This window comes from Rhea pennata, chromosome 13, assembly GCF_028389875.1.
Source record: "Rhea pennata isolate bPtePen1 chromosome 13, bPtePen1.pri, whole genome shotgun sequence".
NCBI lineage: Eukaryota > Metazoa > Chordata > Aves > Rheiformes > Rheidae > Rhea > Rhea pennata.
In genome coordinates, this window is record NC_084675.1 from 15955066 (window position 1) to 15969675 (window position 14610).

Sequence of the window (14610 nt, forward strand, 5' to 3'; positions counted from 1 at the left end):
TTACTGAAAATAGTGTTAGTTTTGTGGTAGTACACTATGTGTGCATTAGCATTAATCCTGGCTTCGATGATCATCATCTGTATTATAACACAGAATATCTAGGGAATTAATAATAATTTTAAACTCAGGTGTTTAGAGAGTTCATTCTGAGTGAAGTTCATATTTTTTTAGGAGAGGGCCTGTGCGGAGGCTACAGGAGAGCCGTTAGTAGAGCATTAATACAGAGCATCTGCATCACTGTTAAAGCTAGGAGAGGATCCAGAGCCTCTCTTCCTCTCTTGTTGCCATAAATCCATGCACAACTTGGGTGATGAGGGTGCATCTGCTACTTCAAGGGAAAGGGATGTTTACATGTCCCACAGGGAAAGCAGTGATGGAGGAGGAAGATGATTTCACTTCCTTTGAGGTCTTGTTAACTGAATCTCATGTAAAAGAAGCGTTTGACTCACTGAACATAATTAAGTTTTCCAGTAAACATACTTTTCTCATAGTTCTGGGTCCCTATCAAGTACTAGGATATATGGATTAGCTATTGATGTTTCCTCTATTAAATAGAAATTCTTGTCATGTTTCTAAAAATCATTCTGAAAAACAGGCGGTCAGCTTTTAAACACAGACGTGATGAACAAAGCTACAGGTGTGGAAATCAGTTTCACATTTGCAGCATTTGTGAGGCTTTTTCAAGCAGAAACTGATATTTATTTATCATATTCATTATGGCTCTCCATCATTCACCTAGACCCTATATAATTATGTGTTTAATGATCTTTAACCTTCACATGAACACAGCTTGCTGAAGCTTGATGATTGCTTTAAATTATCATTCCCATCTCGTAGAAGAGAGTGACTGTTACTTGGAAAAAAAATACTATGTTTTCTGCCTTAGAATTTCACTTCAGTTCTGCATTTTGTCTCTGCAAGTAGATATGGATGTTTTAATCCTAAATCAAAATAATGAAATGATTTCAAAAAATTGACTCTTCCATAGGTCATTTATTATAATATTTTGATAATAAAGTGTAAGAGCTTTGATGTCTAGAAAAGACATCTTAATATATCAACATAAAGAGTATGTATGATTATGCCATAGTTATAGTTTGTTTTTATTAAACAGTTAAGAATATTACCATCATTTTTGGCACCATCAATCTGGGGTAAAAAATTGGTCTTCTACTGATCATACTCGGTTGCAACTTAAAGGTTATAAAATGCTTCTGGCACTTCCACTTTTTGTTTAATGTTTAGTCTGTCATTTTATAGTGTTTTGAATAGGAATGTCCTTTCTTTTTTTTTTTCTTTTTTTTTTTTTTTTTTTTGCCCTCCTGTTGATACATAGGACTTCAAGCATTTCTTCTGGTATGTTAATACTAATTACAGACTCTTCTTCATTCTGTTAGCAATGCAATGCAAAGATTTTGTAGGTCTCCATTCATTTATCCCAGTTCTGATTTATGAACTATAATTTTTTGTGGTGTAATGCAGGTAAATTTTATGCTGGAGATTACACTGACAGCCTGCCCTACGTATTAACAAATAGCAATTTGGAGAACCTTTGTACATTCTTAAACAGATGCGCAGAATCTCCAGTTTATCCAGCCATTGGAATTAAGAATATACTTTTCAGCACTTTCAGAATATACTTTTTCACTGTGTTTGTGTACTTGGGTGAACTGAAGATGTTCCCAGTTGCTTTGCCGAGTTGTGAGTGTCCAGACAATGTTATGACATGGCATCACTATAATTCAACTAAGAATATTCTAACAAAACACTCATGTGCTGAGTTAAGAGCATATATATTTTATTCAGGGAACAATGAGTTGCTTAAAGTATAAACAATCTATTTAAAACACAGACAGATTCTGGATTGATCTTGACAAGTTCCGGGATCCTGGAAATAGATGTTTGTTATGAATACATCCTGACACCTAGATGAGGTAGAGTATAAACCTGCTCTTAAAGAGAAGAATCTTTGAAAAAAGTTGTATTAATATTACTTTGCAGACAAAACTGCAGGATCAACAATATGAGAGTCTGTCAAATTTAAATTATGGAGATTATTCGCAAATAAAAGCTAATGGCAACTATAAAAAGAAAAGAAATAGCAGACCAAGGTTTTGGTAAGAGTGACTTGGCTGTCACTTGAAGTCAATGTGCATAACCAGCAACAATTTCTATTGAGCTGTATGCAAAAAAATCAGCAAACAGGACTAAGTCTAGTAGTAATTATTGCAAGGCAAACAGGTTGTACTTATTTCTTTCAGACCATCTTTCATGAGGTAAAGAAATAATAAAAAATACAAGTTGCGATTTTAATGATGTTCTCATTGAATGCGTTAAACTTAATTGTAAATTTATTGTATTTTAAGTGTTATTACTGTATGCTTAATCTTTGAATTATTATCCTCTATTTTTGAATATATTGACATTAGTACATTTTGTCCACCAACTGGTGCATTTGTCTTTCCAAATTAAAAGTTATTGGAGAAAACTTGGTATTTAGGAGGTGGCTCTGAGCCCACAGAAAATCAATGTAAGTCTTTTGTTTGCCTTCAGTATTCCTCAATTCAGTTCCTAGTTTTTAATTAGCCACAATAAAATACATGAAGAAGAAAACCTATTTTTCCTACACTGTTTCAGATTAATATAATCCTATACTGTTATTTTTTGAAGAACCAAGTACAATCTAGATATTTTTTCTAATGGGGAATGGAGAAAAACAGGAAGATGTGTGTAAGGGTTCTTCTCATCTGTCTGGAAACTTGCTTTAACAAAGTATTCTTTCAGGGGCAGTGCTTTTAGAATAAAGAGCATAGAACCTTTTAAGCTCACTTAACAGTGGAATTGTGATACAGTTCTAAAATTTTGAGAATGCTGTCAATTAAAGTATTTATATAGATGCTAGTGGTCAGTCATTTTCAGTTCCCTGAAAAGGAGTTGAAAGTAATACCTAAGTATAGCAACTAGATTAAAATATATATTATTGTTAATCTTTCATTTACCTGTTGATCTAATATGTTAAGGACATTTTGTGCTCATTCATTTTGATTGATAATAGTTCTGAAAAGAACTTTTAGAACAGGGATTTAAAATATATATAACAGCTGCTTTTTAAATAGAAAGTCTAATTATGCCTATGATTACATTCACTTTGATTAGTATGCATACAAATCCCTACTCTCCTTGTGTATTCAAGCTGAGATATGGATCACTGGAGCTAAAATTCAAGAACAAAAGAATAGCTTGAGAGAATGTATGGTTAGACCAATGGAAAAAAACATCTGGGTTTAATTTCTATCTCTAAAAGGCTTATTTTTTCTTTTAGTTACACACAGACTTGGATCCTGGCAGCAGCAAAATCAAGTATATCCTATCAGGAGATGGAGCTGGAACGATCTTTGTGATCAATGACAAGACTGGAGACATTCATGCAATGAAAAGGCTTGACCGTGAGGAAAAAGCTGAGTACACTCTAACTGCTCAAGCAGTCGATAGGGACACAAATAAACCTCTGGAGCCTCCTTCAGAATTCATTATTAAGGTTCAAGACATCAATGACAATGCCCCAGAGTTTGTTGATGGTCCATATCATGCCACAGTTCCAGAAATGTCTATAGTAGGTATGTATGTCTAAACATAAAACAAACTTTGGTTACTTACTCTTTAAAATAGACCAGTATGCCACTGAATTGTTGATGAATAAGAAGATATTTATTATGTTGTTAGTGCTAATTTGCGTATTTTCAAATCTCTTCTTGGGCAAAGCTTTCATCTGTAGCACAACAGTAGAGTCCCTTAGCAGTAAGAAAATGACTAATAGATGTATTAATGTGTCGTTCTTTGTTCAACATCAGTTTAATGGGCTAAATTTATATTCCCCTTATGATGCTGTAGTTAGAGATATGTTATTCAGAAGGATTTATCAAGATTTGTTCCAACATGACACACTAATCCTATTGATGTTTAATTATCTGTGTATTTTCATATACAGATGTAGCAGTATGTTGATACATACTTAAATTTGTTTTCCTCTAAGTGCAACTGTAATAAGGAATAAACACTGAAATGAAAGGTGCTGTGTCTGGGAATTGGTGGTTATACTCTGAAGTGGACTTAACCAGTTACCCATATGATTTGCAGGGAAGATGGAAGGTGAAAAGAGAAAACTACAGAAAAAGATGATAAAAAGAAAAATTAAGTGTATGTTGGAGGAAGGAAGAAAGACAGTATTAGGAAATAGTCTTTGTAATAAATTTTACTTATTAATTTCCTGATGGATTAATATATTGGTTTCATTTTTGCAGAGTTAGTCCCTTGTTCTGTATTTGCAAACGTACAAGTATGTACCTACAGGGGTATATATTTATGTACTGAGCCCCTCATCCTCTACAGAAACAAGTGTATTCACTAAGGTAGATGGAAAGTAAACCCATCAAACCAATATAATCAATTTCTCATAAACATTCATATAAGCAAAAACATTAATATCTGACCATAAGATGTAGAGTCAACTCTAGTGTTTTCTGGTATGAAGTTGAAGGTACTGTGCTTTTTAGCAGTTTGTCTACATCTGTTAAAGCAAGATAACTGAAGGAGTGCCAAGTCACTTGGCAAAAGAAAGCAGCACCCTATCAAAAAGTTTCAAAAATGCTCTTGGTCTTATGGTAGCTAAAAGAGAAGGAATGTGAGGAGCAGAACCATCTCCTTGTTGATATTCAGTACAAAGAATTGTGCCAGGTCCTTCTCAGATGTGAGCATGGTGTGTTGACTAGACCGTGATAGTTGAGGTTGCATCCCCCCTTTTTTTTTTTCCCTAATCAGCTATTCTCCTTCAGATTTTCATATCTTCGTTGCATTGAATTGCTTGTGCTGAAACTGATATGTGAATTTTCAAGTCTGTGTGTCAATTCTTTTACCAAAACACAGGTTTAACATGTTAAATTGCTTTTAATTATACAGCAGCATAAACATAATGTGGACCTGGTTTTACGTGATACTTTTGCCAAACTCTAAGCAAGAAAATGGCTTAATTAAATTAGAAAGGAGAGAGTAAGAGAAGAAAGGAGGGAAAGAAAAGGCAGTTAATCCATATACAAATGGGACTTACTTAGTATTCCAGGGAAAAAAAGGAAAACTGAGGTATACGCAGGCAAAGAAAGATGGTTTCCAATCATAAAGGCTACTATAAAAATAATTTGTACTTATACATATGGGCAGTTTTTTACGATCATTAGTAAAGACATGCTCCTTATCCAAGGAGCACTCTAAATAAAATTAGAAAAAGTATAGGCAGGAAACTAGTCAGAAGATCAGATAAATAAAAATATAGGGAGTTGGTTAATTAACATACAGTTTAAAAGATGGTGCAGTGAGTACAAGAGAAGGTTAAAAGGTAACATTAAAAAAAAAAGAGAGAAAGTGAAACAATCCAGAGAAATATTAGGGTGAAAGAGAGAAGGGCAAGACATGAGATATGAGTAAGAAGAGAAAGATTAAAGATGGGAAAATTTGATAGAAAGCTATACAAGAAATGCCTAGTACATGGGCAGCTTAGGGAATAGTAAAGGGGGATGACTTTTGCAGGATATTAAGGACAGGTTCTAGTCCGGTTGTTTCCCCTAGCGTTGTTGTTTCTGGTCTAGTTCCAGTCTAGTTTTTCCCCGGTGGAAACGCAGAGATGCACAATTCTTCCTTGAACTGCCTTTGAAATTTGCAGTTCTTTACTTATATGTATTCCTATGCTACCTTGAAAAATTTGATCCAAAATCAGTTTATTTTAACACCACAAATACAAGTAGTAATATGTCAGAGGTTACCTTAGAGGCCTTCTATTTAGTACCTTTATTACCAAAACTATGCAAGGTTTGTATTTCTTTGTCTTTTGATCCCTGATCCTTGCATGTTCTTTATATAACATTCTTAATGGTGGCTTAATGGTGGCTTAAGTTTTCAAGCTATTTCTCTGAAGTGCAAGCATATACTGCTGTTCTCTCCTTGCAAAAGAAAACCTAATTCTGAGCTGCCACCGAAACCTCAGAGCATTACCTGAGTAATGAATGACTGTAAAATCAGAGCAGCATGTATAATCAAGTCTCCCTCTTAATCTGAGATGGAACCAAAATTCAAAACTGAAAAGCTGAAGATGAGAATGTTACCCCTTTACCAGTTTTGCTCTTACTATTTTCTTCAGTCTTCCTCCTTTAACCCACTGATAGCAACATCAAGAGCTGTGCTAAATGATGAACATGATGTGAATGACTTCAACTTATTTTAGGTTTTATTTGTCCTCTTAAAATTGCTTTAACTTCTAAGATTTTTAAGGAAGCTCTTCTTCCTTTCAGTGCTGAAGGAATTTCCTTGCTGCACTACATGTATGCCATTTCCATTATCCACTTACTTAATTCCCTTTAAAGAGATCTCCACCCACTGCTAATTTCAGCCTTGACATTTCTACAACACAGTCATTACTAGGCAGTGTTCTTATTCAGGATAACACAAAGTTCTGCTAAACCTTTTCTTTCCTCAAAATGCTGTAACAGTTCTGAATGCTCTGAAACAGAAGAGGAACCTTGTATGCTAAATATATAGTACTTATGTAATGAGGATGCAGTACAAGGCATTTTATTTTTGGACCTCTGTGGAAAGCAGTACATAAAATACAGATGAACGCATTAACCTTCCAGAATCCTATATCATAAATATTGAGATTCTTACACAATGCAGTTTTTCTGATAGATAATACATGCTACATAATACAGCAGATATTGGTCTTACATTTCTTGCTGCAAGAGATGCATTATATAAATATGCTGATGGTACTTTTGCATCACTGACTAAAACATAAATGATACTCTCTGGGGATGTGAAAACTGCAGTGTACATGCAAAGCGTCTGTGTGCGTTATGTATGTATGTGTGCATAAGGAGATTATCACACACATACATGGTCATAAGCCAGACTATTTGATTTTTATGTTATATATCAGTGATATCTGGAAAATCCTGCTTCTCTTGTAAGATAATAGAGGATTTACAGGGTTTTCCTCCCACTGCTTGGTGCAAAGACGATTAGTATTACAGTGTGTTATCTCTGGTAGCAATGCTGTTCACTTTTCAGCTGTCTTCACAGAACACACACCCACACACGTACTGAGTGGTGTGTACAGTCACTGTGTTCAGAGTTATTTTGAAATAATGTATTTTTCTCTTTGAGGAGAGAGGACCACATTGCAGAAAAAGTTCCGAGACTTAACTTGAGTTTTCCCTTATTTCATCTCCATTTTTTCTTTTTTTTTTAATAATAGTTTCTATATAATTTACATTAGTAAGCCTTGTCCCCCAACTCCAAAGTGATGAATTTGGTTGTGGAAGCTGATGATGCATATGAGGAATGTCCTCTTTGCTGAAATGGAACATTTTAATCTTTTAATTCTGATACTAATTTTCTTAAGGAATCAAAGATCAAAACATGGAATTTCTGGAATCACTTCATTGTAATAGTATTGCATTTCACAAATGGAAAACAGTTTAATTTGTAAAACCTCAGTTTTAGATGTAAAAAAAAAAAACATGCTGGGAATGAACCTTGGTTAAAAACCTTCTTAACAAGACATTCAGCTAAGCTTCAAGGAAGAAGAACCTAGTGACTCATTTCTTTTAATTTTTTTTCAATGAATTCAGTATATATGCCTGTAATGATGATCACATATCGTATGGATGGATGAGTAATTTTGAAAGATAAGATCCATTAGGGTAAATGGAACTGATTCTGAAGTTTGTTTTTTAAAAATAGCTGAGTATGTTCAGTTTCTGTGTTGCCTTCCCAGCTACTCACAGGTTCATGAATTCCCAGAAAGCATGCTGTAGGGTGGTAATGCAAGCAGAAGTGGGTATCATCTCCCAACAGTATGTATTCGGATTCTTTTTTTTCAAGAGGAATGGGGAGCTGGATTTCTTCATTCTATTCTCAGTGAAGCGAAGAGTGTTTAGACAGCTAGCGTCATGTTGAAAGACAGAAGAAGACAGAAGTAGAATGACAAACATGGTGAAATAAAAAAGGGCACAGATGGAAAAAGAACAAAAGCAATAGGGGAAGAGAATTCTCTCATAGTTGGCCTGGATTCAGGTAAGCATCCAAACTTTATATGAATTTTCAGAAGTAATCTCCAGATATTAAAATTTCCAGGTCACCTAGTCATAGCCACCATTTCCCTCCTCCTCTCCCCGAATAAAATATGTAGAGTGGAATTCAGTGTGCCTCTAGAAGTGCCTTGCCTTTAATATCTCATAATATTAACAAAATGAAAAAGCCTCAGAATAATGCTTTGTTTTTTAAACACTTCAGTGGATCCTGTTTATGGAGAAAAAGGGTCTGTACTGAAAAAGGTTTAGTCTTTCAATTGAGTCAGAGTATCAATTCTCAATTTTGGCACAAAAGTATTTACAAAAGCCATGTCTTCCTTTGGAGCAAAATTTGCCCTTGGTTGCACCACTGTAAATAAGAAGTCATTCAGTCTTTTTTTTTTTCCCCACAACAACAGATCAGACTTATAAATATAGCCACATATACTGAAGCACACCATACACAGTGCAGTTTTTCTTTCCAGTGCTTGCAAAAATGCTAATTCTACTCCAGTTACAAATTGTTTGCAAAAGGACAAAATCTGCTAGATATGAAATCAGCATAAAATGTCTGATATAAATAATGATAAAATAAGTTGATAAATTGGAAAGTTGTAATAAAAACCTGAGATGAAGCATTATCAAGATCCAGCACAATCATGCCCTATTTTTTTCTTTATATTCATTGATTTTTAAGGCACTGCGCAAAACTGTTAAATCAATGATAGTTTGTCACAAAATTGTAGAGTAAAAGGACTATGTTACTGGGGTCAAATACAAATTAGCCCAAAGGGTAAATGCAAAGGTAGTGCAAAAGCTAAGGAGAGAAGCAGCAGATGTTGTAAAATACGGCAACAATGTAACAGCTGTTAGAAAATGTATATCATAATGTTGTCTTGTTCCTCTACTTGTTCATCTTGTGCATAATCAACTTCATGAACTGTGGTGCTGAAGAGCATCTACGCGAGGAAATTATTTAGGGAGTCCGTGTGTGTTTAAATCTTTTCTGTACATTCTGTGTGACTGAGAGAAGGTTCCAAAAGCAGAATCATAAGTAGCTTCCAGTAACTGATTGGGATATATTCACTGCCAAGACAGTGTCATCCCTTATTTGACTTGTTATTGAGGCTTGAGAGAATACATTGCTAAATATTTGTTTTTATTTTTGTGCTTTCTATTTCTCATGAGGTCTGATTGAATATGTCATTAGCTTTTTATTGTTTTTAAATGGTAATTATGAGCTTGAGGAGCATAGATGAAGTTATGATATTGTTCTTTAGAGATTTATAATCTGACCCTTTAGTTTAACCAACCTTTATGTTCCTGAGTGTACTGAGGTATTTTATTGACTTCATACAGAGCTGCTAAAATTAGTAGCAATGGCAGCAAGTCAGGCAGAATTGTCAGATTCTGAAGACATTGTTTATTTCTTAGAAATAAGCCTTAAATTGCCTGTGCAAAGTGTGGAACTATGAATGTGTGATGATTCCTTAGACAACTTTTTTTCTATCTGTTAACAGTCATCAATTTGTCACTTTTTTTTTTTTTTTTAACTCACATATTTCCTTGTCTTGGAAGGTACATCGTGCAAACGACACATAGTGAAGATAAAACCATTTGGATCAGAATTTAAGTCATAGCTCTTTCTAGAGCACCATGTAGAGGAATACTTCTTTGTATGATAGTCCTGGCTCATAGGATGAGGAAAGAAAGACATAGCTATATGTTGATCATAAGATGCCAGACAGAGAATTTTGGCACTTAGTTGCATGCTTTTTTAGTTCTATATAATCTCCAGGAATCTGTCCCATAATCATTTTTTTTCAGATGATTCTTGTCTCCAGATAGTCACAAGCAGTTTGTTCCCAGTATTCTGAATCTGAAATTCTGTTTTTGTGTTTGCTTTCATTTATGCATATTAATCACATGGTAGTATTTCTGTTCTATGACTGCATGAAAATCTTTGACTCAGGTTTCTGATACATTCTCTAAGTTTATGACTACTCTTGACAAGGCAATTCCAAGTTATGAAGAAAATTACGAAGAAAAAAAAGGTTTAAAATAGTGTTAGGTTTTTTGTTTTGTATTCTTGAAAACATGCCATTTCATTTTTCCAGAGCTATGCTTGTGATATGTGCCATTTTCTGGCCAGTGGATAATACCTAGCTGGAAACCAGACAGATGAGTTGAAGTAGACCAGCAGAGATTTCTGCCAAACGGAGGCTCTGTGAAATGCCCCAGAACTACGGACAGGAATGTATTCTCTGTTTTCCCATTGTGGGAAATCTAGAGAAGTTCTAATCATGAGATACATTGTTCTAAGTCAGAAAATTAAATTCATTGTAGTAATACATACTCATAGGAACTTACATTAGTATTATTTATATCATTCTGTTAACACAAAAGATTTAGGCTTACAACACTGGGGACCAGTGCTCTTCAAATTCTGTTAATTCAGACGGGTCTGTGTTAGATGTCTCTTTGAGGGACACATTTGACAATTGGGAAAATGAGATTCAGATCCATTTCAGAATCCATTTTTTTCTAGCACTCGGTCATTTCCCCCTCTTCCCTCCCAGTGCCATTGGTACCTCTGTCTTTGTTTAGTTGCTGAATTTGTAGCACTTAATATTTCTTCAAGATGAGCAATTGCCTGTGGAGCTGATGTCGATACGGCTTTCTCGTGAGCCAGCCTATAGAACGCTGCTGGGCGTCTGATCCGACTGTACCCTCTCCCTGGGGCCCAGATGGGCTCTGTGGCCATATGCTTGCTCCGCAGTGGCCTGAGGGAGCAATATTTCAGGGTCTGCTCTCACAACCTCGATTATAGTTGCTGGCTTTATTGGCTTTCCTCTACCAAACAAAGCAAGCAGATCATCAAAGCTTCTGTTTTTGCAACAGATAGTTATAAATGAAAAATTTTCTCCTGTACATGGTAAGGGACACTTTATTACTCGCTTATATTTTTATAATATCTACCTGAGCATAACCTGAACCTTCCATTGAAGTCAAGCATTACCCTTTTCTTTTCTTTTTTCTTTTTTTTTCTTTTTTTTCCTTACTTGGAAGTGTATTGTAATATATTCTACAGTGATCGTGCAATTTTACTGTTTTTGCCTGGGGACCTCACAGAATGAATGCTGATGAAATAGTCAGTTGATTAGAGACAACCAGTCTTTCAAAAAGTCTTGAGCAAAAAGAACAGCTATTTCCCACATCTCTCACAAATATCAGTTAATATTCCATAGTGAAGGAGATATCTAAAGGGAGAATTAAAAAAAAAAAAAAAAGAAAAAAGAAAAGAAAAAGAAAAAAGAAAAGAAAAGGAAACATAACTCTTTAAGGCAAACATAAGATGTGTTTTACCCTTCTACTGTTGCCTGTGATGTTCCAGACTGTGTTCTAATCCTAACAAACAGTCACCCAGGGGAATTTTATAAAGGAATACCTGCAGGCTCTCCAATGGCACCATTTTATAAGTTGTAGCAAGAAAGACCTTAAAACTGAAAGACATTGCCCTTCTTATTACGTTCACATGAACTAAATCCGAGCAATAGGTAACCTCAGAAAGGACAATTGCTGAAGAGTTACCTGTATCACTAGATCTACATATGTATTTCCTGAGTTGAACCTTTTCTGTCTCCAAGAGATCATATTAAAAGCAGTATCAGAGTTCTGAAACACTTAATTTATGCACAAAAAATTATAAAATATGCAGCTTATTATGTTTCACAGCCACACTTTCTGCAGCCCTCATTATACAGTTGTAAAATGCCGAAGGCTGCCAGCTTGCTCCGTTGTCTGCATGCTGTACAGAAAGCAATTTTCTCCTATGCATAGCAAGCACCTTGCAAAGTTCTGTAGTAGTACAATACAATATATTTTTTCCATTTGTCACACATGACAAAAAGTCCTTAGAGTGACTCATGAACAATTTAAAAATAGTGTTGTGTTACATGCTGTAGGATATTCAATAGTTCAAAGACTTTGACTCATACACGTGTTGCATGATACTAACATCTTTGAAATATTTCATTCATTTTCTAAACTATCTACTTTAAAAATTGTATTAAGATATTTGTAACATTTGGTAGAAGGAGCTCAGATTCCTCTCATATGGACCTAAACCTGACTTTATATCCCAGAGGTACATGCATGAAAAGTTTAAAGTTTCCTGGTGGAAACTATTTCTTGCATTTTTCTGCATGGTTGTTTATAATTTATCTAGTGGTAATTTCCTACTGTTGACTAAACTGCTACTGTTTGATTCTCTGAGACCCCTTCCAAAAATCAGATTTTTCAGATGTTAAAGCTTTTTTAAAAGATTTACCAGTTCTTTTGGGCAGCATCTATTATTTTTTGTAGGCCTGTAGAATCAGAGGGTTCTCAAATCTCTGTTTATATGAAGTATATCAATTGCAGAGTGATTCTTTCAGAAAGTGTAAATGAGTGTAAAGTGAATACAGAACTCTTGCAAGGTTGGCACTTGTCTGGTATGTTGGTGTGCCAGGCTACTCGTTTGAGTTCCTGGCAGGTTGATATTATAGGCTGGTATGGCCTATTTTGAGTACCTACACGTAAGAAGTAGTCATGTGATCCAAATTTAGGCATTTAAATTGGTTGGATGGTTTACTTTGAATTCCTATCTAGTCAACCAAAAAAGATCCCAAGAGAGAGCAATTCAAAGCAAAAACCTGCACTGTCTTCTTCCACTGAAAAGAGCAGAAGCCTAGTGCAACTAGTTATCTAATTTAGCCAGCCGAGCCTAAAACTGAATTGTGTGAATAACCTTCTTTTCCTCCTTCCTCACCTTAATCATCATAAACAAGATCATGACAGTATCACAGTATTTCACTACTTAAAGTTAGATAAATTACGACTGGGAAAGACAAATTACCCTATTAGTTAATCTTCCTGTCTTTCTAGGGTTTTCCCTTAGAATACATTATCTGGTGTCCTGTGCAGTAGAGTGAACTCTTCAGTGAGGAGGATTCTGTTATTTCCCTTGGGGAGCTATTCCTCATTGTATGATTTCTCATTGAAAGGAAGCTTTTGTTGTTTTTAACTGCTTGCAGAAGATTAATTGAAGCCTTATATCTATCAGTGTGTTTATGTGGTCCTCATCACTCACGTATCTGTATCATGGCTATATACTATAGGTATGGAAGAATATATCCTTGCTTCCTCTCTCTGTAGCAAGTCAAGCATCTTTCCTTTTGTGGACCGTTCTGATCCGTATCTCTATCTCTCACCACCACTTAGGGTGCCATCTTCTTCTTCCACTAAGCTTCTGTCACTGTAAGGTGTCCAGTGAACAGTTAAAAAGCAAATACTTTTATATGTTATCTTCCAACAAATCTGCACAAGATCTCAGGCGTCTGTTCTGAAAGCAATTTCAAAGTAATCCTTGAAACTCTTCTTTTCCGTGGTACCTACAATACCACTTGACAACTAGGCCGGGCTGTGGCACCACTGTGTGCTGACAGCATTGCTTCTCATGATGATTAACATCCTCTCTTCATTTCCTTGTCTTTCTTCAGGTGTCTGTCTGCATTTGTCTTTTTTCTGGTACTTGGCTCATAGACTCTTTGGAGAGAAGATTTTCACGCATTGTGAGATCTAATCCATGTATTGGGCTTTTAGAGCTTTGGAAATATAGTAACTATTAATAATAAGAAGAATATATTGAAGTACACATGTAGAAGGTAGGAGTGAAATAAGATATGATCTGCGAAACACCCTAAGCAATCATACAGCATACACATATGTGTGTTTGCACAATCTATTTCAAATACTTGTGCATCTGAATACACAAATATATGTCTACATATGCAACAAGCTATGCAATTTAAAATACCAGTCATAATATTCTACCTGTATTTTAAAGAGTTTTGTATTTATTACATTCTGGAGTGTGTCACACAGATTTCTAGTCCATATACCTACTGTGTATTTGGCTACTGAAATCTCTAACTAAAACGTTTTGTGTTTAGAGAGTCTCATGTAGAATAATATAGGACAATGAAGCTTAAAACTGTGCTTTTACCTTTTAAAATTTCAGCAAAATGAAAAACAAATAAGAATAAGTTTCTTCAGCTTTGAGGCAGTGATAATTTGCATGTCAAGAAGTTACAGAGGTTTTTATGAGATTATTGTAGTTTTATTCAATAGTTACCATGTTATTCAATAGTTATGTTACTAGTTATTCAATAGTTACCATGACAACAACTGTCATGCTACCTGTGAGATTATAGCAAAGAGGGACAGTAAAGAAAAGGCTTCATTTTGGAAGGAATGCTTATCTGGCCTACTGAGTACAGACAATGCTTTGCTCTGACCACTCCTGACTGCACAGCTACTATCAGCCAAACTCAAAATGTAGCTGAGATTTTGAAGCGTGGTGATCCTCTTAGAAAAACAAAACACTTAGTAATGAATGGTAGGTCTTTTTAATGCAAATGCACGCTTAATACCCTGTCAGATTGGTAATCAG

General features: G+C 35.1%; 1 protein-coding gene across 4 annotated transcripts in view; it reads left to right on the top strand.

Moving 5' to 3' along the window:
• The window catches only part of CDH8 (cadherin 8), a 129481-nt gene that overhangs the window by 35316 nt on the left and 79555 nt on the right, over window positions 1-14610 (top strand). For all 4 annotated transcript variants that reach the window (XM_062586925.1, XM_062586923.1, XM_062586924.1 and 1 more), the window contains exon 2: window positions 3323-3617. In XM_062586925.1, coding sequence (XP_062442909.1) covers window positions 3323-3617 — 295 coding nt within the window. The remainder of the gene's footprint in view (window positions 1-3322; window positions 3618-14610) is intronic.